Genomic DNA, 18,905 nt, shown 5'->3' on the forward strand with positions numbered 1-18,905 from the left:
AACAATAATAATAATATTAATAATAATAATAATAATAATTAATAATAATAATATGTGATAAAACATCAACCATTAAAACTTCCCTAAAAGGGCTGCCTTCAGATGTCTTCTAAAAGTCAGATAGTTGTTTATTTCCTTGACATCTGATGGGACCCTCTGACTGGCTCCCTGTAACCTCACTTCTTGCAGTGAGAAGTGAATTTGGACTTTACTCATGGATTTCAATGTGACCTTTAATTGCTACCTGTTGTTTGGTTTCCTTTGTTCCTTATTCAAACCCTACTTGCAAATATTTACACATATAAGCAATCATTAGCTATTTCAGTACTCTACAGTCTCAATGATAAATTTACCAGTCAGTATTTAACAATGCAATCCTCTGCATATTTACTCAGAAGTAAGCACCATTGTATTTGACAGAGCTTACTCATGGGCATGCATGCATAGAACTGGTCTAATAATTTAGATATAAGGTGATTTCCTCCAACTTTACTGCAGAACGGCACTGACATAACTGACAGTGCAATGCTATAGCAAGTCTACGCAGAAGTACTTTAAATCTCATTGAGTTCAGAGGGGCTTACTTCCACATAAGCTGCTATAAGATTGAATCTAAATTGACTTAAAGTTGATTGCTTAGGTCTTGCAAAAACTGCTCCTTTTCCCTTATGGGGTACCCAAGAACCCATATAAAGTCCTTTTGTAGGTTCTCTATCGGTAGGAGAAAATAACAGAGACCAACCAGAGAATATTGAGAAGCAAAGTAGCTAGTAAGTCTGATCTTTATTAACAGTTGCAACAGGGTGCTCCACCACACTCGGGAGAGGAAGAGGACCTCGAACAATGGCGCACAATGCTATATATATCCATTTTGAAATTTCCTGCCCTGGAGCTCCAGACCACCCCTCCAAACATCATACATACATCACAGAAAAGGCGGTCTACAACAGAAATTTGAGTGTTGTTGTTTTTCCTGTCTGCCAGGTTATCTGATAATGCCTTTTCAGATTGCCTTTTCTGGTAGTCTGGCCATTCCTTTGAGATGGTAATTACTTAATTCCTGAGACAATGGGAAGGTTTTTTTCATTTCCTCCCTCCTTGCAGAGAAACAGTTGGTCAGTTTGGGAGTTAAAATGGTTTCAGGACTGTCATCCTGTGGTGCTTCAGACATGTGGTTTATATATTTATGTACGTGTTTGCTTGGTACATTTATGAACATTTATTATGTATCGAAGACCTTAAAATTATGATGATACCTCTGAATATGGTGCTTCTATTTAGAAATTCTGGTTTGTAGCTGTTCAGACCATCAGTGAGAGAGGAAGCAGAAGTCAGACATTATCATTCCTGGATATAGCCTGCCTGCCTGCCAGCTATTGACTACCATCACAGTCTGCTGGGAGAGGAAGTACAGCGGTACCTCAGGTTAAGTACTTAATTCGTTCCGGAGGTCTGTTCTTAACCTGAAACTGTTCTTAACCTGAAGCACCACTTTAGCTAATGGAGCCTCCTGCTGCCGCCGCGCCGCCAAAGCACGATTTCTGTTCTTATCCTGAAGCAAAGTTCTTAACCTGAAGCACTATTTCTAGGTTAGCGGAGTCTGTAATCTGAAGCGTATGTAACCTGAAGCGTATGTAACCTGAGGTACCACTGTAGCAGCTTTCCCATTGTTCCTTGACCTGCTGAATTTCTTCCTGTGGAACTTTATAAATAAGAAATAATCCCTGATGGGTTTTCTTCCCCTTCTCCTTCCCAATCCATTTTCCTTTCATGTTGCCTTTTGAGACTGTAAACGTGAAGGCGGGGACTGTTTTATTTCTGGTCTTTGTAAGCAGCCCAGGGAGTCTCTTGTAATTTGAAAAGTGAGGCAAAAATGCTCTTTTTTTTTAAAAAAAGCAACAAGCCTAGCCCCCATTCATTTTGTGTAATGGCGATTGCCCCATCTTGCATCAGTTTATTTCATAAGAATGCGGTTTTTTGGAGGAAGTACTTTTTTCTCAGTCCTAAACTTACTCTCTGTCAGTATTGTTAGGTGACCCTGCATTGTACAACAACAACAACAACAACAATTTATTACTTATACCCCGCCCATCTGGCTGGGCCTCCCCAGCCACTCTGGGCGACTTCCAACAGGATATTAAAAACACAATAAAACATCAAACATTAAAAACTTCCCTAAACAGGGCTGCCTCCAGATGTTACAAGAGAGATGGCTCATCATGGTTATACTTCTGTATAAACACCTGTTACATCAAACACAGTCCTGCTGCACCTTAGGCATATATATCTGACAGGTATTTGGACATCCTTTGACATGTAAACTTAGGCAGTGACCATTTTAGATGCGTCAAATTGACGCGGGTCCTTTTGGACCCGGGAAAAGGCAGGTTGGGGTCAGGGCAAGCTTACATGCTCTCTGCCAAGGCATGTGGGGACCATGAATGGAAACCCCACACAAAATGGCTGCCAGCGATACAGCAGAAGTGAATAAGTTCATTGATGAGCCCATGCAAGTTGTACGTGAAACAAGGGGCAGCAGGCAAGGTGTATACACGAGAAATGTGAGACCAAGAAGCAAGTCGGTGGCTGATATCGAGGAACGACAACCTGCTGTTTATATTTCTAATTCACTGATATCATAACTTTCTAATGTTGTTTTATGTTTACAAGGTAATGTTTTATTCCCAGTAGGATAGGTTTTACGCAGAGAAACTAAAAATTTCTTACAGCAGTACCAGACATTTTCAGAATGTAAAATTATAATTCGTTGGTTTTCCAGGAGCAGTGCTTTTTAATCAAATGTAGATTTACCAAGATACCGGTAAGTGTTGTCCAGTCACAAAACGAATAAGTTTGAATTCCTCACACTCAAAAACATATTTTTAAGACCCCTCAACTGATGAAATTTTCAAAAATTAAGTTTGGCCCTTTAAAATGACACACCCTAATTATTATGTTTGTACAGTGCACTTGGATCATATCTCAGGGTTTTCTTCTAGTCCTAATCTAAGGCAAATAAAATAAAAAAATAAAAAAAATCCTTCCAGTAGCACCTTAGAGACCAACTAAGTTTGTTATTGGTATGAGCTTTCATGTCCATGCACATGAAAGCTCATACCAATAACAAACTTAGTTGGTCTCTAAGGTGCTACTGGAAGGAATTAAAAAAAAAAATTTATTTTGTTTTGACTATGGCAGACCAACACGGCTACCTACCTGTAACTAGAACTAAACCAAATAAAACAGGATCCTTGAAACAAGGTAGGAGCTACCTGATATCCTTCTCTTGTAATTCAGGGAGCAAGAAAACAGCAGTTTACAAAACATAAAAACCGTTACATTAAGTTGCCACACAGTGGCTTAAAATTGGCAAAGCAGCAGTCATGATTTACTGCCTCGTGCGTTAAAACTGCCTCCAGGGAAAGTGGTTATCGTAAAAGCTTCCTCACCAATAATGAAACTGCTGGCAAAGGAAAATATACTCCTGCAAAAAAATAATAATCAAAAAATCAGAACTGTGTTGCAAGCAGTCTAGCACGCAAGAGCCCCTATCTGAGGTCAAATTTAATATCTGTTTCCAATTCCCAACGTTCATGCTGCCAGAAAACAGGAAAACAGGACCAGGAAAACAGAAGCGAGCAAAAGTGCTCTGTTTATGGAGCCGAGGTTCTTTTTTGCATGAGGAGCATTGTTAGTGAGCTGGAGCAATGTCTCTGCACAGAGAAGCCCGCTTCATCCTGCAACTGGCTGGCCAGTGAACGACGAGCTGAGCAGCGTGCCAAGTCCTTAAGTGCTCCTTCATCATCTCAGTGCTCTCTGCCGTCGCTGGAAGCCGGCTTCCCTTTTTGTGAATGCAGCCAAGAAGAAATTTCCCTTAAAAAATAATAATCCTGGAAAGAGTTATATGAGAGTAAGCCCTCCATTGCAGGTGCCGCCAACCTTTCTGGACATTTCAGATTTTGAGAGGGTGCTGGGGGCGCCAGTCAAGAAATAGAAGCTGCTGTAAACAAAAATCTGCCCTTTTCCCCTTATGGGGTACCCAAGAGCCCATATAGAGTCCTTTTGTAGGTTCTCTATCGGTAGGAGAAAATAACAGAGGCCAATCAGAGAATATTGAGAAGCAAAGCAGCTGGTAAGCCTGATCTTTATTGATCTGTTGCAACAGGGTCCTCACTCACCACACGCAGGAGGGAGGAGGAACCCAGAACAATGGTGTGCAAGCCCTTATATAGACTTTTGAAATTGCCACCCTGTAGATCAAGACCACCCCCAGAAACATCATACATACATCACAGAAAGGGCGGTTTACAGCAGAAATCTGAGTGGCTTGTTTACCTCCTGTCTGCCAGGTTACCTGTTTAATGGTCACTTGATTGGATTGCCTGGGGAGCCTAGCCAGTCTTTTGTAATGATAAATACTTTGTTCCTGAGCCAGTCACAGGCTCACACCCTATTCATATCTTAAATGTGCCCTTAAGACAGGATTTGTGAAGGAAAAGACAATGGGGAGACTTTTCCATTTTCCTTTGACCTTGCAAAGAAAACATTTGCTCAGTTTGGGAATCAAAATGGTTTCAGGTCGGTCTTCCTGTGCTGATCTATGTACCTGTTGGTTGGTACACTTATGAACATTTAACATATATCTAAGACCTCAAAATTCCTATCACACAGCTATGTGGGGACGTGGAATAACACAAAATGGCTGCCATGGGGAGTGTGGCCTAGCACAAAATTTAGAGAGGCTACTCACCCCATTGCCATCATAGCCTTTTGCTTAGGGGGAGTCAACTATAGCCTTTTGGACCTGATTGTGGAGAACATACAATATTGATTTTACACACAAACCCGATGCTGTCTAATAGCAGGGAGCCTTCCTCAGTAACCAGGCAAAATATGCTATGTGACCACACCACAAAGACCCTAATTTCACTGAATTTGCTTAGAAGTTACCTGTGCGTTTTGCACCATGACCTTCTAGTGGGGCTAGAGAATTACTTCTTAGTTATTTTTTAATAGAAGGTCAGAAGTCTGAGGCACCTATGACACCATTGAAAGTTTTGCACATGCTATCAAGCCCATGGTTGCTCCATAGACTGTCATGGCTGTGGCATGTGGTTTGCTGGGATTCAGCTGATATAAGTAAAAAAACCAAACCGCTCCTTTTCCCTTATGGGGTACCCAAGAGCCCATACAGAGTCCTTTTGTAGGTTCTCTATTGGTAGGAGAAAATAACAGAGACCAACCAGAGAATATTGAGAAGCAAAGCAGCTAGTAAGCATGATCTTTATTAACTGTTGCAACAGGGTGCTCCCCCACACTCAGGAGAGAGGAGGAGGACCCCGAGCCATGTGCGCAAGCCCTTATATAGACATTTTAAATTTCCCACCCTGGAGTCCAAGACCACCCCCAGAAACATCATACATACATCACAGAAAAGGCGGTCTACAACAGAAATCTGAGTGGCTTGTTTTTACCCTGTCTGCCAAGTTACCTGTTAATGGTCACTTGGCTGGATTACCTGAGGAGCCTGGCCATTATTTTGTAATGATAATACTTAATTCCTGAGCCAGGTCACAGGCTCACCCTATTCACACCTTAAATGTGCCCTTAAGGCAGGATTTGTGAGGACAGAGACAATGGGGAGGTTTCTGCATTTTCTTCGACCTTGTAGAGAAAGATTTGAGGTGACTGAAAGAGTCAAAATGGCTTTAGGACTTTTCCTGTGAGTTTTGGACATGTGGTTTATATATTTATATATGTGTTTGCTTGGTACATTTATGAACATTTATTATATATATGACCTAAAAATTCTTATAACACAGCATTAACGGCAACCTAGATTGGCACTTCAAATCATCAGGTATCGTTCACTGTTCCACTAGAGAAATGCTCAAAAAAGTGCCTTTTAATGTGCCTCAGGGGTTGCAAACTGCATTCTCTGTCCAAACTGCATTCTCCAGGACCTACATCTTCAAGCTGAGAGTGATCGGGGTTTATAAATATTGCATGCCAACTATTTTGTTGAAAACAACGTCTGCTGATGGACAGTCACGAGAGGGAACAAACGGGGCAGCCTTTGAGATAGGGGTCTAAGTGGTGTAATGAAAAACACGAATGATGTTTCACAGAAGATCCATGCTCAGTCGTTAATGTCTCCTTTGCAAGCGTACAAATAATGCACCACATTGTTCAAACGCAGCTGTCTCAGCCCATAGTATACTTACTGAGGAATAAGCCTCATTGAACTAAATAGGGTATATTTCCAGGGCATGTACTCAGTTTGGGATTGTGCTATTGAACAAATGCATAATAGAGAAACGCTATTGGCTCATTTCAGAAACTTAAATCGCCATCTGCTGGCTTCACTATGTCAGGTGCTCCAGGGCATTGTGGGAAATATAATATGGTGGTGGTGGGGTGTTACCTGTGGGGTAGCTGGGTTGTTGGGGGTCGCCTTGCTAAGGCCCCCCCTCAACCCTGTCCAGCTGTACTGACTGATTGTCTGCTTCTGGGTACAGTTCTAAATGCTGGCCTTAATCTTTAAGGCTACTCCGAAAACGATTGAAAAGGTACAAATAAAACGAAATGGTCTGGGACCAGGATATCTTAAGAATATTTCAAAATATATATAAAAAAACACCATTGTCCTGAGTTGGATACATCACTAGCCAGAGATAAGATTAAAATAACCTATGTAATGTAAGCAGTGTGTGTATCTTCCCAGCCTTCTGCTTAGATCAGCCAGCCAGTTCTGACTGACGTCCACTCTATTTTTAGACCCTTGTGTCTGGCACAAGCTCTCGTGTTGTTGTGCTCCGCTGCCGACATGTGAGATCTCTAGATCCCTGTAGCTATCGGTGTTTGTGAACCCTGATCTGTACAGTGATCACGTTCCTGCTTGTGTGACAGCTGTTTTCATTTGCAGGGCAGACGCCGCTGCTTATTGGCTACATACAGGCAGCTAAATTTCTTCAAGAATTGAAAGTTCTTCAAAATAAACCAACATTAAAAAAAAACCAGCCTTAAACTTAAAATCTGTGATAGCGCATTGTATGTATGCTGGGAGGGATGCTAGCATTTTTGTAATGTTGTGAGCGGTTTGGTATGCCTTGTTTCATATGCTTTTCAAAAGCCTTTGCTTAACTATGCGTTCTTCTTAAAGGAAGTGCTCTGAATATGAATAGCATTAATGCAGTATATTGCAAGTAATGGAAGTATTTAAATGTACGCTATCTCAGAATCCTTCTCCAAACAGCAGATCCCGGGACTGAGGATGCATTAATACAGGAGAGGGCCTGTTATAAGAAAGTAGCCGCTGATGGGAATGGGGTTGTAAGGCAAGCTAAAGTTTCACAACCAAAGTACAGCTGAAAGTATGGCGCAGTGGTTACAAAGTTGGACTAGGACTTGAAAGACCGGGATTCAAATATTCAGTCAATCATGAAGCCTATTGTGTGTTACTGGGCCAGATACATTCCATCAGCCCAAGCAACTTCACAGGGTGGTTGTGATGATAAAAGAAAGGGAGGAGGAAATAACATTTTGTACGCCACCTTGGAGGCAATGTATAAAGGTAATAATAAAATAAAATGACAAGTCATCTTTCCTGGTTTTGATACTAGAGAAACTCACATTCAAATCCCAGGGTGGCTTTGAAGGTTACTTGTGTTGCCTTGGGTATGTCTGCACACGAGAGCCAGTGTGGTGTAGTTAAGAGCGATAGACTCGTAATCTGGGGAACCGGGTTCGCGTCTCCGCTCCTCCACATGCAGCTGCTGGGTGACCTTGGGCCAGTCACACTTCTCTGAAGTCTCTCAGCCTCACTCACCTCACAGAGTGTTTGTTGTGGGGGAGGAAGGGAAAGAAGATTGTTAGCCGCTTTCAGACACCTTCGGGTAGTGATAAAGCGGGATATCAAATCCAAACTCCTCTTCTCTGCTGGATCTCAAAAGGGCTGTTATGAATTGATGGTAAAGATGAGGCATTATTGTCCTTACCCATCCTTAGCAAGTTGGATGGAAGCACAGAGTATTAGCTGTTCCCTGAGAGGAACAGTGCTCTCCCCACCTGTAACTTCCACCAACTGGTATTCAGAGACATGCTGCCTCAAGATAGTAAAGGCAAAGGTTGCCATCATGGTTAGTAGCAACTGATCATCAATTCATCTGTCCAGTCCTCTTTTAGAGGCATCCCAACCTGGTGCCCATCACTGCCTCCTTTTTATAGCAAATTTCAACTTGACAACTTGCTGTGTGACTAAGTACTTTCTGTTGCCTCCTGAATCTTCCAGCATTCAGCTTCACTGTATGTCTCCTGAGTCGTCTGACTCAAGACACCTTTGGAGTCTTGGTTCAGATGCTCACACACTCCCAAGCCTTTGGAGTCCCAATCAAAATATGCATCCCGCTTGCTCTCTTGGCTTCTGCCAAATCCGCGCGCAGCCTCTCCCGGCTGGAGAGGTTGCACGTGGCTAAAGAGGAAGCCAAGACAGCCAGCAGGATGGATCCCGCTGGCTGTCTTGGCTTCTTTGCTCTTTGGGGCTGGGGGGGAAAAATAATTTTTTCCCCTTTATTCCCCCCCCCTAAAAACTAGGTCCGCCCTATGGTCCGGTGCGCCCTATGAAGCGAAAAATACGGTACTTCCCAAGTGAATGTTCCAAATATTTCAGATTTTGCAACATATGTTCACAAGACAGGCAAGGCATTATAAGCCGACTCTATATCCAGGTTTACAAAAAATTTAACTGCCTCATGCTTTTGAAAATCTGGGGACAAGATGGCTAGTGAGGAACAGTAGACAAGTTCTGGAGCTTAAAAGCAAAGAAACCCTGGAAATGGAAAAGTGAAAAATGGAAGCTTGCACTCTACAACAAAGAGAAAACAGTTTGATGAGATTCAGGGTTGATTTAGGCTTGTATAAAAGTCCTAACTTAGGACAGCATTCCGTTCAGCTGTTGTAGTGTAAGGAGATCTTTGGCCGTACAGCAATAGCCAAAAACAAGCCCAGATGCTGCCTGCAACATACATCCATGTGTTGTTGTTTTTGAAGAAAGCCAGGGTAGAGTAGTGGTTAATGGTGGGCGATCTGGTTTCAAACCTCTACTCAGGCTCCAAAGCTCCCTGGGTTCTCTTGAGCTAGTCACCTTCCCTCAACCCAATCCACTTCACAGGGTGGTTGTAAAGATAAAGGAGGAGGGTGGATCGTGTGGGATATAAATGCAAACAATAGTAGCTACGGCAGCCATCTGGAGTATGCTCATAGGCAAGGACTTCCTGGTGGCAGAACACAAAGGAGTCCTCAAGTCTAAAAGTTGGCCTTTTAGTTCCTTCTCCTGGCCTCTAGGCCAGTCAAATGGAAAAGAAAGCTATTAGGACAAAAATAAACCAATGGCAGACATATTTTGCTTTGCCATGGCAATCCAATACGGTATAGTAATCAGTGTGTGATGTGTTTTAACCCCTTCATTCCCCATGGGAGGTGAGAAAAAGACAGCACACTGCCCTGCTTTTTGAAGAACTTTAATATGCATCTTTTCATGCAAAGTCAGAACACAGCAATCGATTCGTAGATTGGAAGAGAGAAAACAAATGATCCTCAGTGCTGGCCCTTATCCTTCTTTGGAGGGAACAACGTATACTCAACTGCAAGAGCTACCACAAAGGCTGTAAATCCCCATTTGAATCCTTTGCGGAGAACATCCATGATAGTGACAGGTTTTGCAAAGGTGCCCATATACCTCCAGGCTTCGTTGCTAGAGGGCAAAACAAAAACAGCAAAGATGAACGAAAAGTAAAGTTGTAAAACTGCCTATGTTGGTCTACAAATTTAATGACGTATCCTGAAGCAATATTACTGTGAAAAGTGTTGTGGTTTTTCAGGCTTGTATCCTTACAGAAGTTAACCTAAGGAAATTCATAGAAGGAAAGCTTCTTGTCTTCTCCCCTCTGCAACCCCCACAAAGTATCTCTGAATGGCCCCCCCCCTTGAATAAAGTGGGATGGAGTGTGGGGCAAGGGATACCAAAAACAGCTTGGATCTTAAGATAGCAAAGAAAGTCCACAGAAGCAAAGTTTCCCATCTCTCCTTCCCACTCTTAAGTTAGACTTTTCTGTGAGCTCTGTGGCTTTTAATTATCAATTTTGCTTACAGGTTGTGTTTATTGCTTGTGGTCTCTAATAAGAATCCATTCAGCTATAATTCACAAGCAACCATATAATTTTCCTTGCCGGTCTACTGCAATCATTGAGCTTCTGATGCCACTTTAGAATGATGCATTCTTTGAAAAAACAGCTCTTTAACATGCTTGAATGCTATCCTGGGAACACTTGCTAGGCTAGTGTTTCTCAAACTTGGGTCTCCAGTTATTGGACTACAACTCCCATCATCCCTGACCCCTGCTAGCTAGGGGTGATGAGAACTGTAGTCCAACAACAGCTGGGCACCCGCGTTTGAGAAACACTGCCAAGAATGTCCAATCCCTTCCCTAGATATTACAGCACCCTGCCTTGCAAAACTCCTATGTGGCTCACTTGGTACTACCTGTATAAACTTCCTTACTGTACAAAGGGAAAAATTACATTCTTTCCTCTGCCCTCTTTTGCCTCTGATCTCCCTCATCACTAGAATATGGTCCTTGGAAGAGAATGTGGCTGAAGACAGTTCTCCACACCAATCCTAAGTATTTCAGAGGATTGTGTTCCTGAACGGACCTTAAAAAAACAACCTGAACCTCTTTAGAGGGTTTTGGATCGTTTCTTGTAAAAAGAGGATATTGTCTGCTATACAATAAGTCTGTGGCTGACGAAAGCAAGTGAAAGGCCGTATTTTTGCCAGCTCTTACCGAAGCCATGGATCCTTCAGACCACGCCGAGCCAACCTTTCTTGGATATCCTGTAAGGGAGTCCCCTCTACTTTCCATACTTTTGGATCAGGATATTCCACTTTGACCGGACCATGTTCATGACCATGCCCCATGCTTCTGGAGAAAGATTTAAAAGAAAAGAAAAGCAGCTCTTACAAGATACATTGTACAAGGTTATTTATAAAACTGCATTCAGAGCTTCTCTTTATAAAATAATAGGAAATTGACCACCCACCACACAATGGCAACATAAGAAATGTGTCAAGTATTCCTCAACAAACTGCTGTTATTCATAATAGCAGTTCATAATACTCTAATTGGCTAAGGCCCTTTAAGAACTGGGTGGAACACCCCCATCCAGCACTTGAGCAGAACATTTAAGTAGTGCTCTATTTGCACAAGCACGACTTAGCATCTGACACCCTCTAGCATTTGCTGCGGAGTGGATGGGAAGAACGGTTTTGCTCCCCCATCGTTCTCTTTTGCAAACCGAGTTGGAAAAACTGTCTCCTGAATTCACATATAAATAGGGGTGGGTGGGTGTGTCTACCCTGAAAGCCTTCCTTGTGACAATTTCACTTAGGACAATTAAATGACAAGCTACGGCTAAGGGAGAAGACACACACACACACACACACACACACACACACAGAATGTGTGCAGAGTCAAAACTCTAGTTATTTGAATGCTCCAGCAGTACAGTATTGCCAAGGTTATACAGGAGTACTATTAAAAAAACTGCATGGAAGTGGGAGTAGAGGGATTGGTCATGCTCATGAGGTTATGTCAAAGGTACAATTCAGTATTTACATGACACTCAATACAACTATATTTCGCACACTTCACATAGCAAGCACGTAATTCACAAAAGGCTCATTGACTGTTATGGAAATGAGTCCCCTGCAATGGACGTGCTTCTCTGAGGCAAGACATCTGGATTAAATGCAACTTTTAAAACGGCACCTACTTTTAAGTGACAGTAAGGTCACGGGTGGCGCTGTGCGTTAAACCACAGAGCCTAGGGCTTGCCAATCAGAAGGTCGGCGGTTCGATTCCCCGCGACGGGGTGAGCTCCCGTTGCTCGGTCCCTGCTCCTGCCAACCTAGCAGTTTGAAAGCACGCAGTGCAAGTAGATAAATAGGGACCGCTCCGGCGGGAAGGTAAATTGCGTTTCCGTGCGCTGCTGTGGTTCGCCAGAAGCGGCTTAGTCATGCTGGCCCTTGGTCAATAAAGCGAGATGAGTGCCGCAACCCCAGAGTCGTCTGCGACTGGACCTAATGGTCAGGGGTCCTTTAACTTTTTAAAGTTGGAAAGGCCCTAGACCAGTGGTTCCCAATTAGCTAATTACTGACAACCCCCTACTTTCGAAAATTTTTGATAACTCTATAGCACGGGTGTAGCCAAGGGGGGGGGAAGGGGGCAGCTGTCCCCCAAATCAATACAAAACTGAGATTCTGCTCCCCCCAAAAGCCTATCCCCCCAACAAAAACCCATGTTCTATGGTAGTCACCACTGCAAAGCAATTTTTTTGAACAAAATGTGCTGTAGCCCCTAATAAGCAATTGATTTTGGGTATACTGTACTAAAAAACAGACCATAAAATTTGTGATATTCCCATGCAAAAATGACAAAAGAATAGTTGGGGCGGGGAGGTAAGGGATTGAGCCATAGACCCCCGGAGTCCATTCTGGGAACCCCCAGGGGTCCCTAGACCCTTAATCGGGAACCACTGCCCTAAACTGTTTCTATACAACAACATCTGAGCCAACTGCCTCCTTCGCTGAAAATCATCGCATGAATTCCATTAATACTAGCCTTAGCTTGTTTATAGGACAGTACTAACTTTATCTCTGTGATTAGGAAGGGGTGGTTGCAGGCAGCGGGATCATATATATCATCCATCCCACATTTTAAGAGAGACTGGGCCACCCAGGGCTGGGGGCAAGTAATAATTCATATACTATTCCAAGATGCAGAGGTTTACTTTTCCTACCATGGGAGCAAATGTCAACCACCATTTTTTTGGAAAGAAAGAAGTGTGATATATTCATGATCCCGGTTTACTGAGCGAGGGGTTTCTCCATCCACTTGTAGTCCTGGTACCAGCATCAGTTTTCTTTCATAAAACTAAATGGAAGCCACCTGAGCTCATCGCTATCTGGTAATGCTTTGAATTCAATTTCTTGGTCATACTACGTCCTAGAATGTGACAAAGAGATCGATCGCAGGGAACTCACTTTTCCATGCAAATAAAACTTTCTTCTTTTTAAAATAACAGCCCAGTAAGAAATATGAAATAAAATAAACTGTACAAAAATGCAACTTTAAAAATTTTCTCCAGTCAAATGAGGAAACTCCCCATTTTAAAGAGACCAATTGTGTTTAGCAGTTCAAAGCTGCAATAAACTGCATTTTAATAAGCTTTATTAATTACAATTCCTTCTAAAATTAGTTTTTAAACGGCTTGCATTCCAAGAACGGCTGTACAAGATCATGGAGCTTCTATTGCTTGCGAACAAGATGTACTGACTTGCATTAGTCATCCTCCAGATCTGTACATAAGACATAATCATCATTCTGCTCTTGAAAGTACTCATTTGACTCAGCAGTTAGATAAGCACATAGAAAAGACTTTGCAAGAGTGAGACCCAGAACAATGAAACTAAAAGGGAATGAATGAATTGGCGTCTTCCCATTCTTTTGACAGATCAGAAAAAAATACTTTAATGGGTACTTCAATAAATCTTAGATGACCATTTATATTCTCAAGACATGATGTGCCCTGACGAGGCTTTTAGTCCTTGAATAAATTATTTAAGACAACAACCAAGGGTGACATTTTAGCTTTTGGCATATGAGTAGCAACTAATATTCCCTGTTGTCATTTTCAAGTCTGCTGCCCCTCCACCTGCCTAATGCTAATAATGCACTTGCATCTGACTGGTCAAATAGTGTCAGCGTACTGGAAGAAGCAAAGATCACCAGTGTCGAAGCAATGATTCTTCAACATCAACTTCGTTGGACTGGTCATGTTGTGTGGATGCTTGACTATCGTCTTCCATAGCAACTACTCTATTCCAAACTTAAAAATGGAAATCGTAATGCTGGTGGTCAACGAAAGAGGTTTAAAGACTGTCTCAAGGCAAATATAAAAAAAGTCGTGTAAACACCAACAACTGGGAAACACTGGCCTGTGATTGCTCCAATTGGAGAACATCCTTTACCAAAGGTGTCATGGGGTTTGAAGATGCTCAAATTCAGGACGCAAGGGAGAAACGTGCTAAGAGGAAGACATGCTTGGCAAATCCACACTGTGATCAACTCCCGCCCGGGAACCAATGTCCCCACTGTGGAAGGACGTGTGGATCCAGAATTGGCCTCCACCATCACTTACGGACTCATTGTTAAAACCGTGTTTATGGAAGACAATCTTACTCGGCTACGAGTGATCGCCAAAGAGGAAGTAATAGTTTTGAAAGCCTTATAATAGGCTTGCAATCCTATAATACTTACTTGGAAGTAAGCACCACTGAAAACACCAAGATTTACTTCTGAGTAGATACATATAGGATCACACAGCTGAACAGCAAGAGGTGTTTTCATTATCAGCAAGTGTGATACTTATGCCAATTACAAAGAGCAAGTGAGTTAATGTGATATCTCATCAACTGATAATTTTTTTTTTTAAATGTAATGAATTATTATAAAATGTCAAAATAATATAAAATGATTAATATAGCAGTTCTTTTCTTTGGCTTTTATCCCCATACACTAGGTGCAGTAACATTAAAAAAAGGATGAAAAGAAAACTGGAAGGAAGCAAACAGCAACCATTTCTTTTTTTAAATTCAGTTTTTAAATGCAGTTGTACTACGTGGGCAGTAGCCAGTACATGAGGGACACATCCCCCCCTCCCAGTGCTTTACTTTTCCATGGAAAACTTTGTTTCATAAGTTAATTAGGAACAATGAGTGCATGCCAAGTGCAAATAGCATTTTAGGCAAGGGTGATGATTTCGAAGCTGTAAGCTTTGTTTACTAAACGCAAGCAAAACAAACATGCAAAATTTGATCACTCAGCATCAGGAAGTTTTTCAAAGGAAGCTTAATGATTTATGATGCAAATTCCCAGAATTTGCATAGCAAACTTTCTGGTTTAAGGTTTTCCAGATAACCAGCATTGCTGGAAGCAGTCAAGCTTCAGCAGGCTGTTCTAGGCAGCAACCTTTGCCACTAATGACTGCTCTTATTCCTCTTTAGAGATGCTTTCATTTATAGCAGGGCAGCAGCAGGAGCAACTCAGATATGCTCCTTTGTTTGTCCAGATTGCTGCAGAGCCAAGCAGCATCCAGTCTTTCCCTTGCTACCAAACGACACCATAATGATATTTAAGAAGTTACCCACCTATACTGCAGCAATCTTGGAATATTTTACAACCCTTGACTGCACTCAGCATAGGTGGTCAGCCGACATTATCAAACTACTAAACTAACGAGAACAGCAACCCTAATTTCAACATCCTTTACCTGTAAATAAAACTGTATACAGCAGCCACAAATATAGCTACTTGTCTGGTGGCTAGAGGAGAATCTTGCTTGTCACAGGAAACCAAACATAAGTAATGTGCAAGCAGATGGGCTAAGAACTTTTGTGAACTTAATTGCCAGGCTGGCATACTGGTAGACTTTCTGATCAGTAGAGACTATGATGTAAATAAGGATTGAAGGACTCAGAACATCACAGAATATACATTTTTCAAAGCCTTTCTAGATAGATATATCAGCTACACAGTTATGCCTTTTTGTTGCAAGGGATCCAGACTTGCTTAACCGAGCTGGTACTTCTGAGGTTTGTATAATACAGTTTCAAAACAATACATTTCAATTCAATTCAAACCAATATGTGTCTGCCCCCCCCCCAAAAAAAACCAGCAGCGAAAAAGCTAATTTTCTACAATATAATAACTGCATCAGTAGCGGTACCAATATGTACAAAACAGTTGAGCTACTGATATGAGTATCTGTGATATGGTAAGCAATGCAATTCCCCATCTCCACAATCTTGTGACTCATAAATGTCCAACAGCAGGACTGTCCACTGTCGGTGAACTGCACGTTCTTACTTTGCTTCCTGCCGACAGCTCTACCTTGTGTGTCTGTGTATACATTAGCTTCAGCTGAGCAGCCACTGCGGTGATTCTCTCTGACAGCACCACCAGAAACTCTCTTTTGTTCTCCTGCACAGGTGCATAGAACTCGACAGGTGTGGGGTTTTCTTTCTCTTTGCTTTCTCTCTCCCAACACTACATTGTTATGAATCCTAAGAATGCCATGTCCTTCCACTAAGGAACATACACAGGGTTACCCCACAGCTAAACCACTGAGCCTCTTGGGCTTGCTGATCAGAAGGTTGGCGGTTCGAATCCCCGCGACAGGGTGAGCTCCCGTTGCTCTGTCCCAGCTCCTGCCAACCTAGCAGTTCGAAAGCACCCCAGTGCAAGTAGATAAATAGCTACCGCTGCGGCGGGAAGGTAAATGGTGTTTCCGTGTGCTCTTATTTCCATCATGGTGTCCCGTTGTGCCATAAGCAGTTTAGTCATGCTGGCCACATGACCTGGAAAGCTGTCTGTGGACAAACACCGGCTCCCTCAGCCCAAAAAGCGAACTGAGCGCCTCAACCCCATAGTCGCCTTTGACTGGACGTAGCCATCCAGGGGTCCTTTGTTGTTTAGTCGTTTAGTCGTGTCCGACTCTTCGTGACCCCATGGACCAGAGCACGCCAGGCACTCCTGTCTTCCTCTGCCTCCCGCAGTTTAGTCAAACTCATGCTGGTAGCTTTGAGAACACTGTCCAACCATCTCATCCTCTGTCATCCCCTTCTCCTTGTGCCCTCAATCTTTCCCAACATCAGGGTCTTTCCAGGGAGTCTTCTCTTCTCATCAGGTGGCCAAAGTATTGGAGCCTCAGCTTCAGGATCTGTCCTTCCAGTGAGCACTCAGGGCTGATTTCCTTCAGAATGGAGAGGTCTGATCTTCTTGCAGTCCATGGGACTCTCAAGAGTCTCCTCCAGCACCAGAATTCAAAAGCATCAATTCTTCGACGATCAACCTTCTTTATGGTCCAGCTCTCACTTCCATACATCACTACTGGGAAAACCCCTTCATGGATCACTGCCTTGCTGTGGCAAAGGAGCTCGAATAACTCAGAGAAGCTATGAGCTATGCCGTGCAAGGCCACCCAAGATGGACAGGTCATAGTGGAGAGTTTTGACCAAACGTGATCCACCTGGAGCAGGAACCAGCAAGCCACTCCAATATCCCTGCCAAGAAAACTCCATGGACAAAGACAATAGAGGTCTTTTACCTTATCCTAATAATAATAATAATTTATTTATACCCCGCCCGTCTGGCTGGGTTTCCCCAACAACCCTGTAAGGCAGATCTGCTTAATCGACCGACCGTTACTAAAGGTATTCCACGGACTACTAAGATGCCTTTGATTTCAAGATGCATCAACTACCGTGATGTACTGAGTAGCCCCGTTCAGAACAGGTCGAACTGCAGCCAGCCACCGCCTCGAAAGCCTTGCGTCTTTTATCGGTGACCCTGATAATTAGGGCAAGGAACAAGGCTTCCCAGTCTCGGAAGGGAACATAAAAGGGGAGCCGCGGGGGGGGGGCGCAGAAACAAACGTTAAAAGCAGGAGGAACCTGTAAACCACCCCATACCTGGAGGCTCGGTAACCCCTTTCAGAAGGACTTCAGGGAGCCTAACCGGAAGCGGAAGCCAGTCCTCTCTTGCCAAGCTCGTCCGGGAAACCTAACCCAGCTCAAGAGGTTCCGCCTATGTAAAGAAGGCGAGGCGGCTTTTTCCGGGTTCGGAAGCTCCTCCCCTTTTCCTTCAGGCTGTGAGCGGCGCCGCGCTTCGCCATTGGCTGTAAGGTCTTCCCCGCGCGCCCCTCGGAGGGAAGCCAATGAATGCCGCGCTTGCTGGGGGCGGGCCAATGGGCGGGCGCCTTGTTACGTTGCCGGAGACGCTGACAGGGACTGGAGGAGGAGTGAGCGCGGGGAGGTCGGCGGTGGGGGGAGGGGGAAGCTGTGGAGAAGGAGAAAGCGAGGCATTAGCAACAGCGCCAGCAGTAATGGTGGCGGCGGCTGAGGCGGCGAGAGGCTGCTGCGGTTGACGCCGGTCCTTCCCGCAGGTGGGTAGGCGAGCCTCTCCCTCTTCCCCGCTTCTCGTCCCCCGCTTTCGGTGTGAGGGAGGTTGGGTAGAAGGGGCTGGACGGGGGGCTTCGGAAGCGGCTGAGGCGCCGCTTCTGGGCTTTGACAGCTTCCTACCCCCGCTGCCCCTTCCTCCTCCTGCGCCCCGTTGCAGGCAGGTGTTTCTTCGGCCTCCTTTCGCCGCTCTGGCTCTGAGCCTCCTCTCAGCACCGCCACAGTATAAACAGGTAGCAGCAGCAGCAGCCCTTTCCTTACCCTTGGCAAAGTGGAGCCTCTCTGACGTGACCATTTCTCTCCCTCTCCCGCCCCCCCTTCTTCTCTTTGCCCTCCTCCCTCTTCTTCCAAGACCGGGTTTCCTTTCCTCCCAAAGCAAAGCTTTATTTCACTCCTCCACCCGTTCGCTTTTAGGCTAAGCTCCCCTTCCCCAAAATCTCACAGTTGTTACCGAGCGGTTTTCATCAAAAAACTACAACACCACAAAACATCGCCTCACAGTGCATTTAGCTTACAAGACATCTGATGATGTCCTGGCTTCAAGCTTGCACCTACTGCTGTTTTATTTTTATTTCTTCCCCCAAGGTACTTGAGGCCTCTCATTGCACCCTCGAGGTTGACTCGTTCCTTGAAGGATTGGCAGCACGCTTTGCCCACCTTCAGAATAAAGAGAGGGGACCCCTTTTCAAGACAGCAATACATCTTTTGGTTTGTGCTGCGCTGAAGTCCGAGATGTCGAAGCGATTCTTTTCAAAGCAAAGTCCCTCACTGCGCTGCCACCCCTTTCTCAGTGGGTGCTTGGGAACCCTCCTCTTAACACATTAACTCATGAT

The 18,905-nt window shown here is 43.9% G+C and overlaps 2 protein-coding genes across 4 annotated transcripts in view; one reads left to right on the top strand and one right to left on the bottom strand.

Moving 5' to 3' along the window:
* Positions 1 to 9,504: 9,504 nt before the first annotated feature.
* NDUFB3 (NADH:ubiquinone oxidoreductase subunit B3) lies at positions 9,505 to 17,714 on the bottom strand. Its single transcript, XM_053361040.1, has 3 exons — positions 17,587 to 17,714; positions 10,841 to 10,978; positions 9,505 to 9,751 (listed from the first exon to the last, which is right to left on the bottom strand). Exons 2-3 carry the CDS (start codon positions 10,972 to 10,974, stop codon positions 9,595 to 9,597), a joined length of 291 nt encoding a protein of 96 aa, XP_053217015.1. The 5' UTR covers positions 10,975 to 10,978; positions 17,587 to 17,714; the 3' UTR covers positions 9,505 to 9,594.
* Positions 17,715 to 17,919: 205 nt separating this feature from the next.
* Positions 17,920 to 18,905, top strand: part of HYCC2 (hyccin PI4KA lipid kinase complex subunit 2) — a 41,153-nt gene continuing 40,167 nt past the window's right edge. Inside the window, exon 1 of one of the 3 annotated variants that reach the window (XM_053360999.1) lies at positions 17,920 to 18,059. The gene's annotated coding sequence lies outside the window, so the exon portion shown is untranslated. Of the gene's footprint in view, positions 18,060 to 18,234; positions 18,306 to 18,905 lie in introns of those variants that run through there. The other 2 variants (XM_053361027.1, XM_053361010.1) reach the window with 2 other exon arrangements.

The sequence above is a fragment of the Podarcis raffonei genome, chromosome 1, assembly GCF_027172205.1.
Source record: "Podarcis raffonei isolate rPodRaf1 chromosome 1, rPodRaf1.pri, whole genome shotgun sequence".
Classification (NCBI taxonomy): Eukaryota; Metazoa; Chordata; class Lepidosauria; order Squamata; family Lacertidae; genus Podarcis; species Podarcis raffonei.

Excerpts from the sequence above, each read along its gene's own strand:
- NDUFB3 (XM_053361040.1), bottom strand. The coding sequence starts at position 10,974 with ATGGGGCATGGTCATGAACATGGTCCGGTCAAAGTGGAATATCCTGAT. Across the intron at positions 9,752-10,840 it reads CTGAAGGATCCATGGCTTCG|CAACGAAGCCTGGAGGTATA; the intron begins GTAAGAGCTGGC and ends TTTGCCCTCTAG.